General features: G+C 40.6%; 1 protein-coding gene across 2 annotated transcripts in view; it reads right to left on the reverse strand.

Moving 5' to 3' along the window:
* Positions 1-345: 345 nt before the first annotated feature.
* ntng2b (netrin g2b) overlaps positions 346-25,399 on the reverse strand; it is a 75,684-nt gene continuing 50,630 nt past the window's right edge. The window contains exons 8-21 of one of the 2 annotated variants that reach the window (XM_080875477.1): positions 21,601-21,696; positions 21,315-21,428; positions 21,076-21,180; positions 20,784-20,888; positions 20,559-20,654; positions 20,368-20,469; positions 19,354-19,434; positions 17,477-19,249; positions 16,217-16,297; positions 15,937-16,032; positions 15,699-15,776; positions 6,703-6,870; positions 2,830-2,964; positions 346-1,727 (exon numbers count right to left, since the gene is read on the reverse strand). In XM_080875477.1, the coding sequence (XP_080731603.1) occupies positions 1,504-1,727; positions 2,830-2,964; positions 6,703-6,870; positions 15,699-15,776; positions 15,937-16,032; positions 16,217-16,297; positions 17,477-19,249; positions 19,354-19,434; positions 20,368-20,469; positions 20,559-20,654; positions 20,784-20,888; positions 21,076-21,180; positions 21,315-21,428; positions 21,601-21,696 (3,254 nt within the window). In that variant the 3' untranslated portion in view covers positions 346-1,503. The remainder of the gene's footprint in view (positions 1,728-2,829; positions 2,965-6,702; positions 6,871-15,698; positions 15,777-15,936; positions 16,033-16,216; positions 16,298-17,476; positions 19,250-19,353; positions 19,435-20,367; positions 20,470-20,558; positions 20,655-20,783; positions 20,889-21,075; positions 21,181-21,314; positions 21,429-21,600; positions 21,697-25,399) is intronic. The other variant, XM_080875478.1, reaches the window with a different exon arrangement.

The following is a 25,399-nucleotide window of genomic DNA, read 5'->3' on the forward strand; positions in this document are numbered from 1 at the left end:
CCGTGTTTATACTGTGGAAAAGATTTTTAATTAGCCCCTTATTTTCACTGCATCTGCAAGTGGCATTTCCAGATATAAAAACTCTTTTGCAACTTTTATCAGAATAAAATAATTTATATTCTCTTGACAGGAAACAGTTCTTTGTGATTGTCAGACAGACTGTCGGTGGATAAATCGGAATAATCCGTTCGTAGTAATAAGCATTCAACACTATGTCCAAAGAGAATAAAATAGATAAAATGAATGACTTGCAATGATGCCTTTTTTCTTTCTTTCTTTTTTTTTTTTTTTTGGTAACACCCCCTCTCCGCCTGCTAACCCCCCCCCCCCCCCCCGAAAAAGAAGATGATTAATAGCAAGTAACTGTGGACACCGACTGAATGAAAAAAAGTACAATCAAGAAGGCAAATTAACAGTCATATTTACTGCAAGGTTTAGACTCAGTGTAATAAAATGCTCTTTTTGGAATAGATGTAAATGTATTTCTTTTTTTTTTTTATAATTTATTGTAACTCCAAACAAAAATAATTTCTACAAAAAATATTCAAATAATGTCATATAATATCGATACGTGGTTCATATCTTTTCTCTCTCTTTTAGACTTCTGATTAGTTAAATTCTTCTTCCTGAATACTGTGTGAAGATTAAATCTCGCTAAGTGTGGCAACAATCACTCATTCCTATAACAACCATAATAGTGACTAATGTATTATAATTCATAACCCCCTGGATATTATATAATATGTATAATCTCAGCAACTGCTAGTGGGCACATTAGATACAATGACTGAAGATATATATTTTTTTTTTTTAGAAAAAAAAATGCAGCAGGAATAGAATAAATGTAAAATCAAGTCTCAGATTAAGAGAAAAAAATGAAACCTGGTTAATATACTACGTAGGCCTCAGCAATAGGATCAAACAAGCGCCTCTCCGCTCGACCCTTGTCAACATGCCTTGTCCTCACTCTGAGCCCGACCGCACGCCCTCGACGTCAGTTGCAAGTGAGATCCGCAAGTCAACCGAGAAAGAGAAGAAATTTAAAAAAAGAAAAGAAAAGTCTTGTGATAACAACAGCCATTCCCTTTGATGTGAAACAGTGGTGATTAAGTTTTTGTCTATGCTTTTTGGTTTGATGCACATTGCTCCAGCTTAGGAATAAAGGGAACAGTGGTTGGTATGATTTTTCTTCCCCCCCCTGCATCTTTTTTCTGTGAGGTTGCTCATATTTATTCTCTGTTTGTCCTTCGCACACCTGAGTGTACACCCAGTGCCATTACAGTCCTGTGAAGTGCGCATGTGTGTTTGAAACGGGAACGGGAGTCGAGTAGTGATCGGTGAGCGTGTGCGCTTTTAAGAGTGCTGCAGTGTTGGGTCCATTACAGGGACGACCCCTTCCCATTTTGGGTCACCCGTCGCCTCACAAATACGCTCATATACACATGTTTTAGGTGTGAGGCAGGGGGGTGGGCGGAGTTGGGGGGTGAGGAGGATTTTCGTGGCTCAATGGGGCGTTAATGTGGCCAGCAGGTAGGTTAGCAGAGTGCCGAGCAGCAGGGTGGCCGTGGAAGGGTGCGGCAAAGAAGCGCCGCTGCAGTCCTTGCCCGCCTCACAGCGCGAATGTTGGCACAGTACCCCCTTGAACTCTGGAGGACAGATGCACTTCAGGTTCTGGTAGCACGTTCCTCCGTTCTGGCACAGGAGCATTTCCTCGTCACAAACGTTAGCTGCAGAAAAGAAAAGAAAGGTGAGAATAGAAAGTGCAGCATAGGGAGGAAGTGGCGTAGAGGATGGAGGGTGAAGGATTTGCAGAGGTAAGGTGAACGGGAGAGACGAGTTGTGAATAAAGAGCATGCGGGGAAGTGACAGAATGACAGGCGGTAAAAGGATAGTGGGGGAGTAAAGAGCACAAAGACGAAGGAAAGATGTATGGCAAAGAGGGAGACAGGTGGGGGATGATAGAAGGGGCAATGTTAGACAAAACATGATAGGAAACAGAAATGGGGAGGAGGAGAGGAATCCAGGGCAGAAAGAACAAAGTAGAAAAGAAAGAGCAGGAAGGAAAGAGCCGAGATAAATTCTCCAGTCTTTGCCTCGGGGACTACAACAGGTAACACCTGTCTTTTTTTTTCTTTCGTTATTGCAGCCCTTTTCTTCGACTGTTTTTCTTGAGCATGCACTTTTTCAGGGTGAGGTCAGAATCACTGTATCAAATCCAGCAGAAAATACACAACATGTGTTTTATTTGTTCAGGAGTCTTTTGGAAGAATGAGCATCGTCGGGAACCATAGGTACTTGGGTAACTGTACCACATAACATACTTGACCTAAAAATGTTCTGAGGGGAAACGGGATCCAGCTTCCGTGACAAGAAGTAATTACATGTGCTAAGATTTTTTTACTACACCAAAGATAATTGGTTCTGTTGCCTGGGAGTATCTGGAGTAAGATGTCACGGCTAAAACAAACTGCACGGCCTTTTAGTGCAGCATGTTCCATATTGTAATAAAAAACTCACAGACAGATGCATTTGTTTTTGTGTGTGTGTGTGTGGGTAGTTGGGTCTACTTGAGACTGAGACCAATGGCTCGATGGTAGATGGCATAAGGAAGGCGTTTCCCCATAATAGGGTTAAGGTGCGACAGGGTCATCAATTAAATAAGAGGCTGATGTCACTAATGAGCTACGTGATCTATTCCTCTGTGAGAACGGACAACATCCAGAGCTGCACGAGCTAAATGGTGCACTTGCAAAGGCCCTGGAAAGACTGCAACGTTTCCTCAACTCGAAATTTTTTTAAACCACCAAAAGTCAGTATCCCCATACTCACGGTAACAGCCTTGCTTCCAGTAGTATCCTGGCAGACAGTCGTCACATTTGGCTCCCGTGGCCCCGTCTTTACACTGACAGAAACCTGTGCCGTTACACCGGTCATGAACAGAGCCCATCTGGTTGCAGTTACACTCTGGAAGAAGAGAAGGGTGGAGAAGAAGAACAGAACGAGTCAGTTATAAATGCTTGTCTCATTTCATTTTTTTTCTGCTTTTTGAGTGGGGGCGGGGTTAATCTAGACTTGAAATGAGTTTGGCTCAAAATCTACACATTTGTATTCAGACCACTGAGTTGTGTTTGATGTTCAACATCTTCAGAGCTCTGGTTCTGTGCATGTGAGGTGAAGTTTCTCTAAAGGCGTCCAAGCGTTGAAGACATTCAGGGCTGAATTTGAGGCAATTTTTCAGCCAGAAATATATTAGTGTTTAGCCTGCAGTGTATCACCTTGTTGAACATTCAGTGTAGTTTTTTCTTTACTTTCTTTTTTCATGCAAAACTCCATGATTATGTGATCAATGTAGTCCTGTCTGGGCTACCAAACTGTTATGATTTCAAAGGCATCTCACAGGTAACATTTATTCTAAAACAGCAGAGCACAAATTGAATTTGGAGACAAATTTTCTGATTTGTCTCCAAATTCAATGCATATGCTAACATGCACAGTATATAATTATGAGTATAGAAGGAAAAAACAGAGTTTGTACGATTCTAATGAGACTAAATGTCAACATTTGGTACAGCCGCCTTTACTCTCTAAATAGCCTGAGCTCTCTCAGACAGCTTTCCTGTACTTTCTTAGTAGTAGTCTTCAGGAATAGTTCTCCAGGCTTCTTGAAGGACGTTCAAAGCTCTCCTTTGGATGTTCGCTGTACTTTTTTTGTGTTCATAATTCCAGCAATTTTGACAAGACCCTCAACATCACTGGCTGAAAAGCAGCCTGAAACCAGGACAGGTCGTCCACTGTGTTTCGCAGGTTGCTGTAGACACTCACTGTTACACCTCTCTTCTCTCCTCTCAATGGTTCTTGTGTAATTACACATGCCTCAGCTTTTTCTCCCTGTTTCTCTTCCTTAAGAATGGCTTCTTAACAGCTTCCACTGAGACCATTTCTGATGAGGCTTCATTGAACAGTAGATGGATGAACTGAGGGGCCAGATGTAGCTCTCAGGTCCTGCGTCAGGTCTTTACTGGATCCCCACCCCCCCACTTGTTAGAGACAAGATTTTCAGATATTGTTCATCTGTTATAGATCGTTTTTTTAGGCCTGGCACTTCTACTTCTAGCCTCCACTTGTCCAGTTTCCTCAATTCTTTTTAAAGACACACTGCATACCATGCTGAAAAATGCCAAGTGTTCATCTATTTGCATATTTTTAAAAAAATTATTTTTGGCATTATTTGTAGATTTAACTAAAGTAATGGGAGCAAATGATGGGGTTTTGTGACAGGCTGCTAGTAACAAAGTGCCTAAACATACAATTTAAAATGGTTTCTTTTGGTTCTTTGCTAACTTTTGTGTGTAGACACTACACTGGTTCTTCCCTTGAATTAGGTAACTTTTTAAATGCTCGAATGGGTGAGAAAACCTGGAGAACTAGTGCTGAAGACACCTTTAAGAAATACAAGAATGTCTGGCTCCTTGAAAGCAAAATATCAAGAACTGAAGGATGGCACAAGACCCTTGCAGGTAAGCATTTTTCAACAACTTTAGAAGCCTTCTTAAAGTGTGAGTTTTTAACGCGGGGAGCATGGTAGTGTGGTGGTTAGCACCACTGCCTCATAGCTAAAAGGTCCTGGGTTCAAATCTACAGGCTGTGATCCAGCTTCCTCCCATAGTTCAAAGACATGCACATTAAGTTAACTGGTAATTGTAAATTGGCTATAGCTGTTGTGTCTCTCCCTCTGTGGGATAGACTGGCAATCTGTCCAGGGTATAGCCCACCTCTTGCCCTATGACAGCTGGGCTCCAGTCCAGTTATGACCCTGAATTAGATGAACCGAAGAAGATGGATGTATCCCAATGCCATTATCAGGTAGTTTTTAAATTGGGTTACAAACTGCCTGTGCTGGAGAAACAGCTGCAAAGTCACAAAAATACTCCATATACACAGTGTGCTGTGAAGTCTCCCCTGCCTGCTGTAGTTTGGTTAAAACACTCTCAGTTCATTTGTCTATTTAGTGCATTTCACTTGAGCTGATGTGAGAGCTGTCAGTCAGTGCACAGGCGCCCTATATTAATATGTATAGACTAAACATAATACTATTTTTTCTTAATAAATTGCTTTATTTCCACTAGTCATTAGGATTCCAAATCCATATATCCTTGAATAATATTGAGATCAGTGACAGCTGGCAGCAGATAACAGGCTCACAAACTGCAGAGCTGCGTATTTAGGATACATTTGTCAGTGAGTTGATGATGAACTGATGATTCTATCATAATTTGATGTAAGTCAATAGCTTGTCTTTTGAGAAAACCCGAGATCGCCTTTAGTAATTTATTATAAAATTTAGCATTAAAAATTAATAGAAGTGGGAAAAAGTCTGAGATTAAGACAACCACAGCGCTGTGGTTGGCATTCCTGTGTTTGTGGGTCATGTGCATCAGTATTGGTTGACGTATGGGAGCTTTTATCTGTGAATGTGTGTGGGGAGACTGAGTGCAAACACATTTGTATTTTACAGTGTTTGGCTTCTTGCTCTAGAGATGCTAGTTTGAACTGATTTCTGTTGCCACACTTGGTGTGCCAGTGTGCTGGCAGATAAGCTAATGGGACCTTATTTGTGCTGACTCCAAGGCCTGGCCCTGTGTGTGCCCTGACCGCAGTGAGTTTACCCTCCAACCCCCTGCAGTTCACCTAGAGATGGATCCAAATCAACACCAGATTTTCCGCTCCACAGCTATGCAAACAGAGTGACCTCTTATCAGGACGTGCCCTTAATGTGACTGACTTTAAAACAAACACACATTATCCTGCATATCACTGCAAATAACAATACAAAACTATTCTTTTTTTACAGTACAGTTATAAAATAATCCCACAGTTTCTGTTCTTCATTGTTTTGGCTTTGCATGGTAGAACAGAAGACATGATATGAGTTTAAAGAGTTGGCTTCTAGCTCAAAGGATGCCTGAGGGTGTTCGCATTAGTACTGGCTGAACAGTGTCTGACTTCTTTTATTCAAACTGTAGTCCGCCAAGCTTTAAGATAGTAGCGAAAAAGCCCTTAGAAACTCACAAAGCTTTGATTTCCAAGCAATAAAAACTTCTTGAGTGGCCACATCAGTCACCTGTGTATACTGTTCCACTTACTTAAGACCGCGCTGAAAGGCAAGAAAGCCCTGAAACAAGCAGAGATTTCATCACAAGTAGTCGTATCATCCTTTGCTTTGTTTGTTCCTATCAATTAGAGTGGCTTTAAGATTTTGTTAGAACTGTATGTTCCCTGCAGTTTGAGAATAAGTGTCTAAAACAAGGCTATTTCTTCACTTTTTCTCTGATATGGATGTAAACGCACACGGCTTGAATCTGACAGCACTATAATCCCGTAATTATCGTGTCCTATCTAAATTCAAAGCAAACATAGGCAAATATGTTTTATAAAAGTGCCGCTGAAAAAACATTTGCATTAAACACTACGCATTAAAATTTCACTGCTACACCACCAAGTGTTGGTAACTTTGTTTTTAACTTAAGATGCATCATCTTGTTGTTTGAAAATTTAAACGCGCCTAATGGATCTTCTTACCTGTTTCACTGTCAGTCACACACACACACACACACACACACACACACACACACACACACACACTGCTGTCGTACCGATGCGCCCCCCCCTCCACATATTCTCCCCGTTTCCCAGCAGACTCACCGATGCAGACGCTCTCATCATCCAGTTCGGCAGAGGCGTTGCGGTAGAATCCCAGTCTGCAGTGTTGGCAGTTCTGGCCCCTGGTGTTGTGCTTGCAGCTGACGCATGTGACGATGTTCAGGTAGTCGATGTAGCTGCAGCGATTGGAGTGGCCGTAGCACTCGCAGTCTGAAAGAAAAAGTGGTGGATTTCAAATTTCTTCTCAGGTGTAGGAAAAAAAAAGATTCATGAATGAAATGGGATAGAGGGTGGGGGGTGTTGCAGTCTTGGAGGTGTTTTTGGGTGACACAAGGAAATGATAAATGAGCTGAGCTTATATAAAATGTCTGAAAGTTTTACTTTTAGATGTCAGTGGAGAAACAAATGATGCCGTGTGTGTTTTATGGCTTTCCTTTCTCACTCTATATTAGTTCAATAAAGACAGACCACTCCCTCTCCATTACTACACTCACAGGTTTGCTGAGTCTGCTTCACTGCGCTGCACTGATTACTGATGGGAATTGCACTATCCTGGCTATGGGTGTGTGTGTGAGTGTGCACGTGTTTGTGGCTATGTGTGCAGCTGTGTGAATACAAGCATGGTAATTGTCTCTGGGAATTTAATTGTGTTACAGAATGAGCAGATTATAAGCTGTAGAATAGTAACTAAGGGAATTAGTTTGAGGTGAGTGGTACAGTGAGTGTTTGGAGACTGCGCTTGACAATATGAAAATGGTCTGACCCTGGTTAGGCTGATGGAAAACTGGCCTTTGTTCACGCCTCGGCAACGAGTCAATCTGAATAACTATTGGAGCATGTGTAAAATACCAAAAAGTCGTTATAGGAACAGTAAACTTTGTTTCTTTATTTTTAAAATGTGATGATTTTTTTTTAATTTTAACGCAGCGATGTGTAAATTCCCACCAAGGTCAGGTTTGCCCCATGTTGCATCAGGTCTTCTATCAACAAAACTCAGTTTAGGAACTCGGTGGATCAAAATGTTGACGATGCAAATTGATACCGAATTCAGCTGCTCAGCAGTTCAGGGCTTCCTTTATAACATGCATATTATTATTATTATTTTTTGTTTTAATGAGTGAAGGGTTTGGACTGAAGACAGGCCAGTTTAGCACCTGAACTTTTCAAAGCCATATTGTTGGAGTATATAAAAGCTTTAGTTTGCCGCTGTCTTGTGCCTCAGTCACACACTTTCTTTCTGGACAAGTTCAACCTCATTTTGATTACTTTGGTTGCTAGCATCTTGCTACAGTCACCCACTGTTTGAATGTAAGATGCCGACTGGTCCCAAGCAGTAGCGGTTTTTGATATGGGCGACACGGGCGGTTGCCCGGGGCGGCATCACGGGCATCGGCAAAAAAAATAAAAATAAAAAATTGCTCGTACTCATGCTGCCCCGACATCAACCAGCGCATATTGGGAATGGCATAAGCACCGATCGGTTTTCTATCGCCCATTTGCTGGGAGTAAGGGTGCCCTTGTTTGCGAGGTGCGCCTGCTGCTTGCGGCGCAGGCAGGAGAGGATTCTCTGGCTAGCTGGAGCAGCATCTAATAACCAACAATATTATGATACAGACTCATAATTTGCACCGATGTTTTTTCAAAATTCTATACGCAAAAAGTGAGCGCGAGAGCCATCGGTGCACCTGCTTGCTGCTGAAGTCAAAGTAAACTTGATTGTCATCTCCGCTACATACAGTCCAGTATATATTGTTTTATCTTGTTGTTGTTTTAATATTGGGCTGTTTTTATTTTATGTTTTATGTGTTTTATTTATTTATTTTTGGTGTTTTCTGTTTTTCTATTGTTTTAACTTATTTTCTGTACAGCACTTTGTTCCTGTGCTGGGTATTTTAAGGTGCTTTATAGATAAAATTGGATTGGATTGGATATAGAGAGACGAGACGACGAGGCTGCAGTTACAGCAGTGCAAGTGAACAAACAATAAATATAAGAACAGTAAGAAAATAAATATACACTTTAGGAGGTAAAGGGATCAATAACAATTTAAAATTTATAATTTACAGTTTGATGATTTAAAGTCTCACACACAAGCCGTCGAAAGGGGAGGAGGGCAGCTGCTTCCAAATAGAGCACATTTCATTCATAATGCTGTAAATCCAAGCCCATTATGTATTCATGATTTGAATCCTGGGTTGTGTGAAATCCCAGAAATAAACCCTTGACAAAGCGAATCTGTGAACTAAGGTGTAGGTGTGTTAGGTTATGTTGTGGTGACCTCGGGTTGGGGGATGGGTGTTCATACTGGAATGCAAAATGAAAACCAATGGAAGATGGACAAGAAAAGTTCAAAGCCATCAGGTCCTCGGTTTAGAAAAAATAGAAAAGAAGAGGAGGAGAAATGAGCAAAAGATACAGGTAAGCAGATGTGTCACTGGATAATGGCAGGTCATCCTGAAACAATCAGAATCAGAATACTTTATTAATCCCTAAGGAAATAACGTGGGTTACAGTTGCTCCAAAAAGAAATGGTAAAAATAGTAACAGTAACAGACTAAACTCCAAACAATATATTATGTTACAGATTTTAATATTAATTTGTCAGTGTCAATTGTTGATTTGTCCTGTTCTCATTGTATGACGAATTATGGCTGTTTGCATACTATGCATATTCTCTCTCTCTTCATATGTGTGTGTGTTTGTGTTTCTCTGGTGAATTTCGACAACAGTCTTATGTTAATGTACAATCCTTAATATGCTTTATGTGTGTGTGTGTGTGTGTGTGTGTGAGGGGGGGGCAGAGGGAGTGTTAGCCCGGGGCGCCAAACAGGCTGGTCCCAAGCACACTCGGGCAGGAGCAAAACTTAATAATGTGCAAGTGAGTAATTGTTGAGTGTTTACAGAGGAGTTGCAAGGTTTTCAGTGCAGCACCATGTAGCTCTTTGCAACCAGTTTTACTTTGCAACAACAGTCCCACAACCACTTGCTAACTACTCGTTAGCAAGTGGTTGTGGGGAACTACTCGTTACAGTACTTTCGCTGTTACCCAGTAAAGGACTTGAAACATACTGTCACTGTAATTACCAGGTAACTACTGAGGACACATATAAGACCTTTCTTTTAGTGTTTATGTACGAGCACAAGACAAAAAGACAAAGCAAAGATGAAAACTGGCACAAAGAGACCTTAAAATGATTGCCATGGTGATTCTACTGTAGAAATGGAGGCAATAACGCTAAAAGCCTGACTGCTCATCACTGTCTTTGTTGCTTGTTAAAGTTCAGGGTCTGGCTGCTGGGCTCGGGTCAAAATGCACTCAACTTTAACATCAATCTGAGTTTTTTGCCAGCTTTGCATTAGGACCCTGTCTGATACTTCTCAGCATATTCCATCTGTTTCTATCCTGCATGCAGTTTGCACTTCAGCAGTAATTATAAAAGTAATGCTGATCTCTCCAATGCTCAAAAGTTGCACACCTCAATGCCAAATTTCCTGCATGTGAACAAAAATTGGGAACAAAACACAAGTTTGTTTGTGCTTTTTTTTTTGTCTTTCCATGTTCCCGGCGTGCAGATAACTTAAGAACCTTTACAACCTGAGTAACAACATAATGTACAACAATCACTGAATTATGTACAGTAACTTGTTACATTACTGCATTACCCAACACTGTAGTAATCAGGTAGTTGACAACTTCTTTCTTTATTTAAATAATCAGGACCTTGCAAAATGTCTGGCTGGCAACAAAGCTTTTATGTTGTTCAGCAATAACTGTGTCCTCACAGGTGTGCAAGTTACCTACCTGCACTACCAGCAGAAAGGTGCTGTCTACAGATTTCAGATCTCTTAATTAAACTTCGAGTTAAGTTTTTTTGTTTTGAATTTGTGTAATTTTTCTAATTGTTCTTCTTAAAAAAATCATATGTTTATATCAATGTGGACACCAGGACAAGCTGTGCATAAATGTGCAGATGGCGTTTCCTCCTTCATTATTCTATATTGTAAATATAAATCAATATAACAAAAAATGTTGTGAGTATTTTTGGTCCTACACTGCAGCCCAGCTTCCTCCTCTTTTCACTGTTGGTTTTTCCATTCACACTGTTTTAAATTCCCTTTTATAAAGTGCTGCGTAATCAGAGATCTTAATTAAAATTTCTCTTTGTAATTCATGAATTATTCGAGCGGATTTGATTTCAGGTTTTTACTCCCTTTGCTTGTACACTTGATAAGTTAAGACTTGTTACAAGTTTTGCACCCTAAAACCAAAGCGAAGAAAAAAAGTGATAATGTGGAGAATGGTTTAAGATCTCTGGATAATTTTTCCACAGAGAGAGAAAAAAAAAAAAGCCGGTTATAACCTAGTGTAGGATCTGTGTTGTGCAGAAGGGTGTAAGAGAGGAGAGGTTGCTCGACAGTCTCTTTACGATTATCTTGGCTGAGACTCGTACCTAATTAAGGTTTTATTAAGCTTTAGAAGTTGGCTGCAGTGGTGTGCTGCAAGGCATCACTGTCCTCTAAAGAGGCGTTTACCAGGCATGTTTATGCAAATACACATTTAAATGCACATTAAAAAGTCGGAGTTTAGCTGTTTAATCAGCCGTCACATTATTATTTTATTATTGTTTGGTTGATGATGCCAGCTGAAATATTAATGAGCTGGTTTAAAGGAAGCCAGCGAGAGGAGCACAGTAAAGTGCCTCTCCCAGCACTGAGGGAACCATGCTAGCAGTGGGAGGAAGAACTGCCTAATTAAATATAAATGGCCAATTACTCCACAGACTAGAGAGGCAATGGGACATTGTTCCACAAATGAACGTTATGAGTCAAGATGCTGCTTTATAGGTATTTATCAATTGTGAACCGTTAACATTAAACGACAGTTATATTGCAAGACTGAGAGGAAACAACCTGCATCAGAGAAGCTTCAAGATTGGTGGAATAATGGTACATTTAAATCCAAATTCTTACCTTGATCATGCACATAAACACAACCACGAAGGAGATGCATAGAGAAAGAATGAGTGAAATGAAAAAAAAAAAAACCCAGACAAAATACAAAGGAGGGAATTCTTCCACAGGTTTTCTACTTGAAAAGCATCATCAACAGTTTAGTGAAATGACAAAGAAACACTTTACAATTCACTGACCCAAAATCCACAGGATTTAATTAAGCTCAGATTTTCTGTCTTGTTCTTCAGACCTTGTGTTTGTGTTGGTCTCTTACCTTTGAAATCATCGTATATGATCCCAAACAACTGTTTGGCCTGGGGCTCTCCTGAGATCAAAAGTTTCAGCAGCCCTTGAGGGATGAAGCAATCTCTCTTCAAAAGTCAGCTCCAGATCATTCACTGTGCTATAGCCATCTACAGCACCATAGCTTCACACAGCAGGAGCTAGTATACCCTAAAGGTCAGTGTCAGTACTATAGAGGTGCTTATTGGAGGAGGTGGCAGGGATTCCCACTAGATCCTACCTTAAAAAAGGGGATTGCTTTGTTCTATAAAGCTGACAAAATCTTTAACTAGTGCAGTGTTTCTTCACTGGTCAGACCGCAGATTTTACAAGCATTTATATGCAGTAAAGAAAGTACAGGTATGCCACACTTGGCTTCAGCTTGGTATAGCTGACTTTTACATGTAATTTTGTTGCATAAGTAGAATGCAAAATGTAAAATCTTGTGGAATTGGTCCAACATAAATGCAATTGACTGGATACACTGACTGGATATATTCAGTATATATCAAGCATATTTCCTTATTGTTTAATAACTTGAAATTAAAAAAAACTTTCATTTTAGGTAATCATCTTTTAGTTCTTTTTTTAAAAGCATATTTTTAGCTTTTAAGATTAATATCTGGTCCTGAAACACTGCCAATTAATTATAAACAAATGTGCACAAAAGTTACACAATAAATGATCATATTCAAATTCGCATTATACCAGAGGCTAAAGACAAGCCACTAATCCCACCACAGTGCTGCAGTGAGACTGTGGTGAGACTTTGGTGGTCCAAAGTAAAGAAAGGACAAGGGCGATTTCATACACATTAATATAGAAATTTTAACAGATAACTGGGTAAACTTATGGTAAATATTGTATTAACAAATTTAAAGCTATGCAGAAAATTGGTGACAACCCTGTTTCAGTTACTAGAGGCAGAGAATAAAATCCACAACATTGCGACATATTTAGCAAATCTTGTGTCCAGACAGGGACCGAATGAAACATTGCACATAATTTTATTTTCATATGTAGATAATGAAATCTGTTAGGGAGCTCAAATGAATAAAGTCATTACATTTCACGGGGTATCTTCCATGCTGGCTTTTTATAACGTTTTTATAAATTCAGGACATTGTCCCCTGTTAATCTCATCACGATAAATTTGTCTGACCAGAGATGAATCACTGAGTGATTATTTCACATTTAAAATCCCACCTCGCCTTTTCCCTTTTTGCTTCTCCTCTTCTCTGTCTTCATCCTCCTCACGACCGACTACTTCCCATTCTGCTTTTTCAATGCCATGGTGTGCTACAAATGAGCAACAACTCAGAAATCAATCTATATTGATGCTGCACAGATTATCTCAGGTTTTTGTAAAGAAACAGAGAGACTACAAAAATCAAAAAAAGATTTGTGGAAAAAGCCTTTGCTAATGCAGATTCCATTCATGCATTCTAATGTAATACGATATGTGTTCTTTCTGCATTATAATGTGTTGATCAGACAGAACACGACGGTGTTTAAAATGTGGGAAAAACACAGAAACAGCACTTTCTTTTTTTCAGGAGCATCTTCAGTGTGAAATTCATCTTCCTTTTCTACTCTGCCCATTTATTTCTGTGCCATCCTTTATGCTATTTGCTTTTTCTGTCCAGCCCTTCTGCATCATTCATTGTCTTAGATAAAAAAAATGATTAAAAAATGGCTCTGCTTTTGCTAACAGACTTAAATTTAGCCTTATGGTTCATGTTGACAGACAGGCCATCATGTAGCTGAAGACATATATTTAGTTATTTTTTCCAGTTTTCATTTTTCACCTTAGGCTGCCAAGGTTAAGTGATGGTGAAAGTTTCTTCTACTGCCTGCATCACAAGTAATATACTCTTTCTAGCTTGTGTAACTCAAGTGAACGTCAAAAGGGCTACATATTAACAAAATGTCTTTTCAAATTTTATTTCGCTATGCTCATTCTCTTGACCGTGGTAAAATTAAATTTTTGTTTTTGACCATGAGTCTCGCATACATGTCCCTCAAATTTATGGGAGAGTGAATGACACATCAAGAAAAAATGAGCTACATTTCATGATGAAATTCCTAGCACAACATATAGCATAGATAGCTTTCCTTTCGGCTGTTGTTCATGTGAGGCTGGAGGCTTTGTGGTCACAAGTCTCATGTACATGTTTACTGTTCACAAAATGTAAAGGAACACTTTTTAACCAGAGTGTAGACTCAGCTAAGTAAACTTCTGGGATATTGATCTGGTGAGTTAAGTAGCAGAGGGGGTTGTTAATCAGCTTCAGCTGTTTTGGTTATAATAAAATTAACAACAAGTTCACTAGAGGGGAAACCCAGAGACAACCCAGCAACACAGAAATGGTTTACAGGTGGAGATATTGACATATTTTCCCTCCTTATCTTTTCTGTCTGTTTTCTCATTAGTTTTGCATTTGACTAGGTCAGTGTCACTACTGGTAGCATGAGGCGATAACTGGACCCTACAGAAGTTGCACAGGTAGCTGTTTGCTGTCTCCCAGCACAGTCTGAGGAGCATTCAGGAGATTCCTTGAAGGGGGGGGCATGACTCTAGCAGATAAGGGCCTAGCTATAAGGCCCTTAAACCTTTATGCAATGACTACCAGGATGAGCATTGCCGGTGCCCTACAATATGACCCCCAGCAGGCCTTGGTGAAGATGTCAGAAACAGACGTCATGGGTGTCCGACATCATCTAGTGGACCCTGTTCTCACGGGCACAGTGGAGTCTGACAGGGATTTGCCACAGAATTGCAGATTTGGCAATTCCACCGCTAGCGCCCCGTCCCTTTTACGGATAAGAGTAGGTTCACCCTGAGCACATGTGGAAAAACATGAAATGGTCTGGAGAAGCTGTGGAGAACGTTATACTCTGTAACATTGTTCAGCATGAGCGATTTGGGGAGGGATATCCATGGAGTGACGCACAGACCTATACAGCACAGACCTATACAGGACGGGCAATGGCACTCAGAGCCTACACTATCGCAGTGGGTCCTGGATTCCTCCTGGTGCACAACAATGCCCGACATAGAATGCAGACAGTTCCTAGAGGAGGAAGGAATTGATACCACTGACTGACTCCCACGTTCACCTGATCTAAATCCAATAGAACATCTCTGGGACATTATGTTATGCATCTGCCGTCAGGGTGTCTTTGAATTCAGCCCAGTCCAGTCCATATCAGTATAGATATCCAGAATGATTTTTTTCCCATTGACGTCTCACATGTTTTCAGTGTTCCCTTAACTTTTTGTGCAGTGCACGTCACACATGTGGTTGACAGTCATATCAAAACCAAAAAAGGGATAAGAAAATAGCTCTTTCCTCAACTAACAAAAATACTAATTGAACAATGTCGATCTCTGTTCCTTTACTTGGTCCTACTGCAGTTTCTGTCATCTCAGTTAATATGATGCTGCCATTAGTTTGAATTTTGATACATTTCTTCTGTTTAAAGTTGCCCAATTTTTAATACTTGTCAAGTGATATTGTTAACTTGTAAGAAAAGTTTTCTGCTGTATGTTTTATTATATAACTAACAAACTGACCACCATCAAATACCTTTTCCTTCTCTATGACTTTCTTCCCCCATGCCCGAGGTTGTTAATGTCATGTGCCCATGACTCTCATGAACATGTCCGGCAGACTTGTGGTGGTCTGAAACAGCCGTTGTCACTTTTAATAACTAAAACTTGGAAACATTAAAGTTTATCCATTGCATATTTCACTCACTAGCTACCCAAACACATCTACCACTATATCTAAATTATATACCTTGCCTGGGTGTATGCTCCTCGCCATGCTCAGATGAGGTTCTGTGGCCATGTGTGTGTCCCTCAGAGCTGTGCGAGACTGGCAAAATAATTGTTATCAACATTAGATGCAAACATTTCTACAATTTCCAATATGCAGTAGCAGATTAGCTAAGGTTTCTTTATAGAGAAAGACTGTTAGTACAGGTGTACTACAGAAGGAACTATAACTGCAGTAAAACAATCCCAGTCACAGATACCTCTTCTTTCTGTATGCCTCTCTTCCTCCCTTCCATGTCCATGTGTTGTTATGTGGCCATGGGCCTCATGCACATGTCCATGAGACTCGTGGTGGTCTGAAACAGCAGTTGTTATTAACGCAAACAGTTTAACAACTAAAGCTTGGGAACATTCGTCTCACATCTGAGACCCCATTTCTCTCTTTTGACATAAAAAAAAATGTAATTAAAGTATATCTACTGCGTATTTCCATCACATGGGTGATCACTACCACTACCCCTATATCTAAAAAAGATATACCTTGTCTGTCTGTATGTTCCACCTCTCCATGCTCAGATGAAGCTTTGTGGCCATACATGTGTCCCCCAGAGTTGTGTGAGTCTGACAAAATAATTGCCATTGGTATTAGACAAAAACATTTCTGCTGTTTTCAGTATTCAGGTGGAATTTTCTTCTAAGGGTTGCTATGCTTTATTTATGGAGAAAGATCATCTGACAGTACAGGTGTACAATAATATACACTCACCAGCCACTTCATTAGTTACACCCATTGAGTTGTTTGTTAATAATGGAAATATCTGATCAGCCAATCACATGGTAGCAACTCTATGTATTTAAACACATAGACATGATCGAAATGACCTGCTGAAATTCAAACCAAGCGTCAGAATGTGAAAGAAAGGCAATTTAAGTGACAGTTATGTTTGTTGATGCCTGAGTATTTCAGAAACGGCTGGGATTTTGTCAGACAATCATCTCTGGATTTTATGGAGAGAATCCAGGAGAATGGTTCCAAAGAAAGCCAAACTATCCAGAGAGCAACAGTTCTCTGGGCTAAAATACATTGTTGGTGAGATCAGAGGAGAATGGCCAGACTGCCCTGGGCTAATAGGAACAGCATTAACTCAAATAACCACTTGTTAAAACCAAGGAAAGCAGAAAAACTTTGAAAGCTTGAAACTGGTTGGCTTCAACAGTAGAAGACCACACAGCAATCAACCGTTGCAAGCTGAAAACAAGAAACTGAGGCTTGATTTTACAAGGGCCCACCAAAACTAGCCAACAGAAGTTTGGAAAAATGTTGCCTGGTCTGATGAGTCTTGATTTCTGCTGCAATGTTCACATGACAGAAACATGAAACCATGCATCCATCCTTCTTAACCAATGGTTCAGGCTGTTCAACCTAATGGTATAGTGGATATTTTCTTGGCACACCTAGGGTTCCAGCAGTTCCAAATGAGTACCATCCATGGACTTGACTATAGTGTACCTATCTTCTGATGGCTGCCTCCAGAAGGAAAACAGTGTCAAGAAGCTCAAATTATCTCTTTCTGGTTTGATAGATAGATATTTTTGGTTGTGACAACACTGCACTGAAATGGCTTCCAAGCTATCACGTCAATAAGAACTAACATCTCTTAGCACTTGGAAAAATTAATACAGTTCTGACAGCAAAATGGAGTTCAATCCAATACTTGCAATGTATACCTAACAAAGTGTCCAATGAGTGTACATTAAACTATTAAATACACTGCTAATCATACCTAATATATCAGATACCTTTTCTTTCTGTATGTCCCCTTTCCTCCCTTCCATGTCTATGTTCAGATGAGGTTGTTATTCTGTGGCCATGAGTTTCATGCACATGTCCCTCAGGCTTGTTGTGTCCATGTTCAGATGCTCTATGGCCATGAGCTTCTTCTACATGTCCCCCATGCTCATGTCCATCATGGTTATGATGTCCATGTTCAGTTGTTGGTTTGTGGCCAATAGCTTCTACTAAATGTCCCCCACGCACATGGCCCTCAGGCTTGTGATGTCCATGTTCAGTTGTAGGTTTGTGGTCATGAGCTTCTTCTACATGTCCAACATGCACATGTCTCTCAGGCTTGTGGTCTCCATGTTCAGATGCACTATGGCCATGAGCTTTTTCTACCTGTCCACCATGCACATGCCCCTCAGGCTTGTGATGTCCATGTTCAGATGCACTATGGCCATGAGCTTCTTCTACATGTCCTCCATGCACATGCCCCTCAGGCTTGTGATGTCCATGTTCAGTTGTAGGTTTGTGGTCATGAGCTTCTTCTACATGTCCAACATGCACATGTCTCTCAGGCTTGTGGTCTCCATGTTCAGATGCACTATGGCCATGAGCTTTTTCTACATGTCCTCCATGCACATGCCCCTCAGGCTTGTGATGTCCATGTTCAGATGCACTATGGCCATGAGCTTCTTCTACATGTCCTCCATGCACATGCCCCTCAGGCTTGTGTTGTCCATGTTCAGATGCACTATGGCCATGAGCTTCTTCTACATGTCCTCCATGCACATGCCCCTCAGGCTTGTGATGTCCATGTTCAGATGCACTATGGCCATGAGCTTCTTCTACATGTCCCCCATGCACATGTCCCTCAGGCTTGTGATGTCCATGTTCAGATGCACTATGGCCATGAGCTTCTTCTACATGTCCCCCATGCACATGTCCCTCAGGCTTGTGATGTCCATTTTCAGATGCTCTATGGCCATGAGCTTCTTCTACATGTCCCCCATGCACATGTCCCTCAGGCTTGTGATGCCCATGTTCAGATGCTCTATGGCCATGAGCTTCTTCTACATGTCCACCATGCACATGTCCCTCAGGCTTGTGATGTCCATGTTCAGATGCACTATGGCCATGAGCTTCTTCTACATGTCCCCCATGCACATGTCCCTCAGGCTTGTGATGTCCATGTTCAGATGCTCTATGGCCATGAGCTTCTTCTACATGTCCCCCATGCACATGTCCCTCAGGCTTGTGATGTCCATGTTCAGATGCAGATCTTTGTCCATGTGCTTCTTCTGCATGTCCACCATGCACATGTCCCTCAGGCTTGTGGTCTCCATTTTCAGATGCTCTATGGCTGTGAGCTTCTTCTACATGTCCCCCATGCACATGTCCCTCAGGCTTGTGGTCTCCATGTTCAGATGCTCTATGGCCATGAGCTTCTTCTACATGTCCACCATGCACATGTCCCTCAGGCTTGTGGTCTCCATGTTCAGATGCTCTATGGCCATGAGCTTCTTCTACATGTCCTCCATGCACATGTCCCTCAGGCTTGTGATGTCCATGTTCAGATGCTCTATGGCCATGAGCTTCTTCTACATGTCCACCATGCACATGTCCCTCAGGCTTGTGATGTCCATGTTCAGATGCAGATCTTTGGCCATGTGCTTCTTCTGCATGTCCACCATGCACATGTCCCTCAGGCTTGTGATGGCCATGTTCAGATGCTCTATGGCCATGAGCTTCTTCTGCATGTCCACCATGCACATATCCATCAGGGTTGTGGGAGGCTTAAACACCACAACAATTAATAGTAGCTGGGAATTTCAAGTCGGGGGAACAGTCTAGCCATTGTTTAGCAAAAATATAATGCAGAAGATTATTCATATGGTACCTGTAATTTCAGCTGTTCTGTGCTCAGGTGGTATATTGTGGCTCTGGGCCTCATGTATGTGTTCCTCAGACTTGTGTTGGCCTGACAAAACACATTTATATAATCAGGAAACATTTCTGTTGTTTTTTTTCTAATATTCAGATAATGTATTATATCTGAATATACGTTGGTATAATGTATATAATATGTATAATAAATTCATATTAAATTCAGGAGAATAGCTATCTTAACCTAATTGCTGTGAATCCAGCTGCTGAAACATCAAATTGAAATTATTGTTCTGAATATGATCCTCCCAGTTCCAAATGCCAGTCCTTTCAGCTTTGCTTCCTGCATGTTCCCACTAAATATACTGTAAAGTGGATACACCTCCTGTCCTGATGCCTGTGCTCAAATACGGTTTGGTGGCCACGAGTCCCATGCAAGTGTTCCTCATTATGGTGGGAAACTGAAATGCCAATTTAGTTTGTTTTGTATTTTTTTTATGCTGTTATATTTAAAATTTAGCACTATATCTTAAATGAACCAATACACAATCTAACTGCTGAGACATTAAATTCAAATTATTTTTCTTAATACAGTCCTTCCAGGCCCCAATTTTTAGGAGGTTTTTGAGTTTTAAAAAGAAACTTGTTACTACTGTGTATTAAACTGAGAGACTTTCAGCTTTGCTTCCCACATGCTCCTCCTCCCCATGTCCATGTGATGTTTTATGACCATGAGTCCCACATTGGAGCTCAACATACTAACGGGAACTGGCAACCCACAATTGCCTTGAACAGAAGAAAAAAGCAAGTTGCCATATTTATTCTGAAGGAGACTTTTAACTTGTGGTTAAAAGTCACCTTCAGAACAGCTTCGATTCATGATCGGGCTATTGGGTTTGATTTCAGAATAATAAAAACTATAATAAATAAATACAAATACTGCTACTAGTACTAAAATTAAGCTAAAATGCTATATTAAATCTAAAAAAAAACCCCTGCTACTACTAGATTTCAACAATACCTTTACCTTCAGGTTTTCTTTCCATATGCTCCTGCTGTCTGTGCTCAGGTGAGGTTGTTGTTGTGTGACCGTGGGCCCCATGTACATGCCCCTCCAATGTGTGGGGGTCTGACACAACACAGTCATTATTGTTAACAAGTTGTATTTCTTCTGTGTGCTGTGTTTCGCGTGACACTACAACATAAAAGATAAAGTACCTGTTGTTTCAGGATGTATTTCATTATTCTCCTCGTGTCTCCATCCATGCACATGCGAGGTTGTTCTGTGGCCATGAGTCTCGTGTGTGTGTTCTCCTGACACAATTTTCAGTCAGAACCAGAAAAAAATCTCACTGGGCAAACATTAATTTCTTCTGCTTTATTTATTAATAAAGCCCATGTTAAATCTATAAAGACTTTGTCTCCACTATGCTCTAAAAATACCTTTACTTTCACTCTCCTCCTCCTTTCTTTCCACCCCATGCTCAGATGAGGTTGTTGGTTTGCGGCTGTGAATCTCGTGTACGTGTTCCACAAAATTGTGGGGAGCTGAAACACCACAATTGTCACTGACATAACAAGCCAAAACTGAGACACATTTCCATGTCTGGCTTCTGTAGTAAATAAATCATGTTTTCATTTATCACCTGCATATTTCCTTACTCGCCTATGCCCACTGCTATATAATTCTACAGTGCATTTGTTTAGCATGAGCAGGAAGAGTGCATTTGTATACCTTTCCCTTCAGCTTTTCTTTCTTCATGCCCGTCGCCATGCTCAGGTGAGGTTGTTGTTTTGTGGCCGTGAGTCTCACGTGTGTGCCCGTCAAACATGTGGGAAACTGTCACAAGACAGGCATGAATGTGTGTTTAAATATAAAAATAAAAATGCATCTCTGCGGTTTTGCGTCAGGACACTACAAGTTTACTACAGTTAGCTACAGAGTTGCCACTACAGTGCATATAGAACTGTCACCTTTCCGTTCTTCTCCTCGTTCTCGATGCACCACCTCATGTGAATTTTCACCGTGCTCAGATGAGGCTGTTGTTTTGTGGCCGTGAGCGTCGTGTTCCTCAAATGCGTGGGAAACTGTTATACCACAGCTTTTATTCACAAAACGTCCCTCAAAAGCCTCTATAACATGTTAGTATTTAACTGTAAAAGTTGCTTAAAAGAAGCTAAAAGTCTTCTGTTTATGATCTCCAAATCGAATTGTGAACACTATGACATCATTTGGACCACTGTGCACAAAACGCAGTACCTTTGCTTTCTGCATGCTTCTCTTCCCCGTGCTGAGATTGGGTTGTGGATGCGTGTCCGTGAGTTTCCTGTACGAGCTCCTCAGACTTGTGAGAGACTGAAACACCACATATTTTTATCAACTTAACGGGAAGATGTGTAACACATGGCGAACACTACTACTATTATACACTTTAACTACAGCTCTGGTTGTCATGTATGTGTCCCTAAGACTGGTGGTGGTCTGAAACGCCACAGCTGTGATTGAAATAATGAGGAGAATTTATGATAAATACTCTGTCATTTCCAATGTATTAGGGGACCTAGGGATTGCCAAGTTTCATTTAAGTCTACAGCACATCTGCACAACAAGTAAAGTAAGGTACATAAATCTACATATGCTGTAGATTTTCGTACTTTCCACCACTAGATACCTGTCTCTTTGGATTTTCTTTCTTCTTCCTCATCTTCCTCCTCCCTTCCTGCTCCGTGTTCAGACAAGGAAGTAGTTTTGTGGCCACGAATCTCATGTGAATGTTTTTCAGACTCATGGGAGACTTAACACATCACAACCACGATTAACATAAGAAACAAAAATTTAAATACAGTTCTACTGTTTACAGTTTTTGTTTTTTGCTTTAAGTTACAAAGTGCAATCTACTTACCATGCACACCACTAACTACACTGAGCTACTAACTACAGTCGCTACACTTCATACACAAGGGATACCTTTTCTTTCCGTTTCTCCTCCTGAATGCTCCTCCGTTTTCTCCCCATGCTCAAACAAAGATGTAGCTTTGTGGCCATGAGTCTCATGCAGCTGTTCCTCTGACTTGTGGGTTTCTGACATAATCCAAAATATTCATTTGCAGAAAAAGCAACAATGCAAGATGTAGTTATTAATTTGATCTATTCCAAATTATCAAATTAACATACATAAAGAGTCACATCTTGATTCAGCCTGTTTCTCTGTTGCCTCTTAAAAGATGAAAGAACTAAAAGAAGAAATGAAGGCATCTGATTGCCCTCGTTTAATTCCACCTGATGAACTTAAAAGTAATCTTCTGGATTTGGTTGGTTGGATTACCGGTTGGGTTACAGATTATGTAAAAGGAAATATAGCTTTCTAGTCTGGAAAGTGAAGCCAACAAACGTCAAAACATCAAGTTATCGACTACAAGAAAAATCTTCAAAACGGGACACAAATAAATAGAGTGACGTCTTCCTAACTATGTCCATCTTTTGTACTGTCCCAGTGTAAAATCAGCCTGAGTTAGTTTTCATTTACTTTTCCAATGGGATTAAGTCCACAGGACCTAATAAAAACACAGTCTTATCTTATCAATCTGTGAAACCTAATCTATATTTCACTTTTGAGAAATCCAACAAAGCTACCTAAATGTTCATTTTAACGACTTTCTTTTATAATTTAAATATAACTACCATACACAAGGTTTTTGGCTGGTTGACCTTTATCAGGTATATAGTTAATGTCCATACTTTCACTAACACCACACACACACACACAAACATCCTCCTGAAATGTTTCAATCATCCAGTCAGAACTTAAAGTGTGATTAGCACATTTCACATGTATGTGCCATTAATCAGAATATTATTTAAAAAAAACCCAAAGCATTAGACTGAAGCTAACCATAAATAACATCTATCCAACCCTTTTCTTACCTGCACAGAAAACATCACCAAAATAGCCTATACTCATTAGCAACAACACCATGGCAAAGATCTTTCACAAATTTACACAGTTTTTTCCCACATATTCAAATATATAAACCGATGAAGACGAAATACAAATATCAAGTAGTACAAATAATTACCAACTTGTTCATAAAGTGACTTCCTACCGAGTTTTAATTAACATGTTGCAGAAGTTTTCCGCCAATGCACCTGCCGTCTATGCTGGTGCGCAGGTATTTTTTAGCTGATTGAATCGTCAGAAACCTACCTACAACACTTTTTATTGAATCAGCCTTCTATATTAAATCAAATGCAACCTAAATCTAAACATAATGTAACAAACATGTTCAATTAAATTCAGTTTTATTTATATAACTCGAAAGTACATTACAGTATTTGAATTCTTTGAGCAAATTTAAGCTAGCGCTAGTTAATCTGTTTAATTGCATAATGCATTTGGGTTTAAATTGTGTTTCTTTTTAAGCCTAAAACCAAATAAATGTACTGGAGCCAACATTTTGGATAAGCTTAATGACAGCCTGTCAGCGAGAAGCGACATTTAGATATATTTCTGCTTCAGTTAAGAATCATGAGCTGTCACATTTCTATCACAAAACCGAACACTCAAAGAAATCGAGTAATTTACTCCACTTAGTTAAAGAAATACCCGTCTTTTCAAATATTCTCTCTGTTTCCTCCTCCTCTTCCTCCCTTTTCTGCCCATGCTCAGAGGACGTTGTTGCTTTGTGTCTCATGGAAAGACTTGTGGGAGACTGGCACGCCGCAAACACAGTTACCTCACAGGATGCCCATTCTTGTTAAGCTATTTTACAGGCACCTATCCTCGACAACCTGAATAATAAGAGCTTTATAATTAGGCTGATACTGCAGTGGGTAAAGATTTCTGATATCGTCTGCCTGCTTTCCCCTCTTCCTCCGAGACCTTGTTTTCCTCTTCTCTGCCTTTCTCTCTGTCAGATAGCGGATTGGCCCATCAGGGGCCTCAGCCCTGGGCTTGGGAAAAAGCTTTTCACTCTGGGTGTGAAAGAAATGACATGCACTTCCTTTTATCTGAATGTCATGAAATGTTCTGACTGCTTTTGCACTCGTTCACTTTGTTCCCTCGCATAATGGAGGAGGATGATCCACCTCTGCTCTTGTTGTCTTTTTATCATATTAAACTAGAACTATGAATATTCATGAGACGCTATGGATATCGGAGCAAATTCTTCTTATGGGTGGATTTCCTTGGTTTTTAGATCTAACGTGCTCTCTGTTGCCACAGTCACACAAAACATCTCAAATCAATACCAGAGACACATTCCACTTTTGCTGCATTTATAATTGTCACTCGCTCCTGCTTTTCCTTTTTCGAGCATTTTCCTTTGTATATTCCACTTTCCCAGAGGGGTTTATGCCATACCCAGAATCCTTTGCTTCAAGTTCTTAGGGCTAGAGAAGAGAGATGTAAAACTAGTTCAGTTTGTGGATCAAACCACCTCCAGCTTACACCTTTTCCGTTAACTGCACCACAGAGCAGCACAGTTCAATAAATTTAAAAAAAATAAATAAATCCACCACAGAGATGGTTAAAAATACAGATAGCCAATCCCATAATGTGACCACACCGTGCACGTCATCGAGGGACTAATGATCACTAGACCGCTAGAGAATACATTTCTCCTGCATGCCTCCATCTGTGTTCCCCCCCTTGAGGTGTTTTTCATGCAAGCAATGTACGTCTCCAGTTGTTCTTGCCCAGAGAGAGGGGCATCCTGCAAGCGTCCCCCGCTCCCCTGCGGAGCATCCCCCTTCAGGCAATCTCCCGCCCACATCGCTCCTCCTCTTCATCCCTCCCTCTCCCAAGGGCCTCCAGGGAGACGGGACGCCAGCAGCTGTTCTCAGAGCACCCGGGATCGTTTCACACAACTGGCACTGCGCCATCATTACATCTCATCATAGTAACCCCTGCCTACCTCTACTCATGTCCTACTCTGGCCCCACATCTGTCACAGCTGTGTGAGTGAGTGAGAGAGAGCGCACACACCGGCTGATGAACTCTCTTGTGGGAAAGCAGGATTCTGAATCACAGTTGTTTCAACTGGCTGATGTAGCACAGCGG

The sequence above is a fragment of the Rhamphochromis sp. 'chilingali' genome (genome assembly GCF_963969265.1).
Source record: "Rhamphochromis sp. 'chilingali' genome assembly, chromosome: 2".
In the NCBI taxonomy this organism is placed as follows: Eukaryota; Metazoa; Chordata; class Actinopteri; order Cichliformes; family Cichlidae; genus Rhamphochromis; species Rhamphochromis sp. 'chilingali'.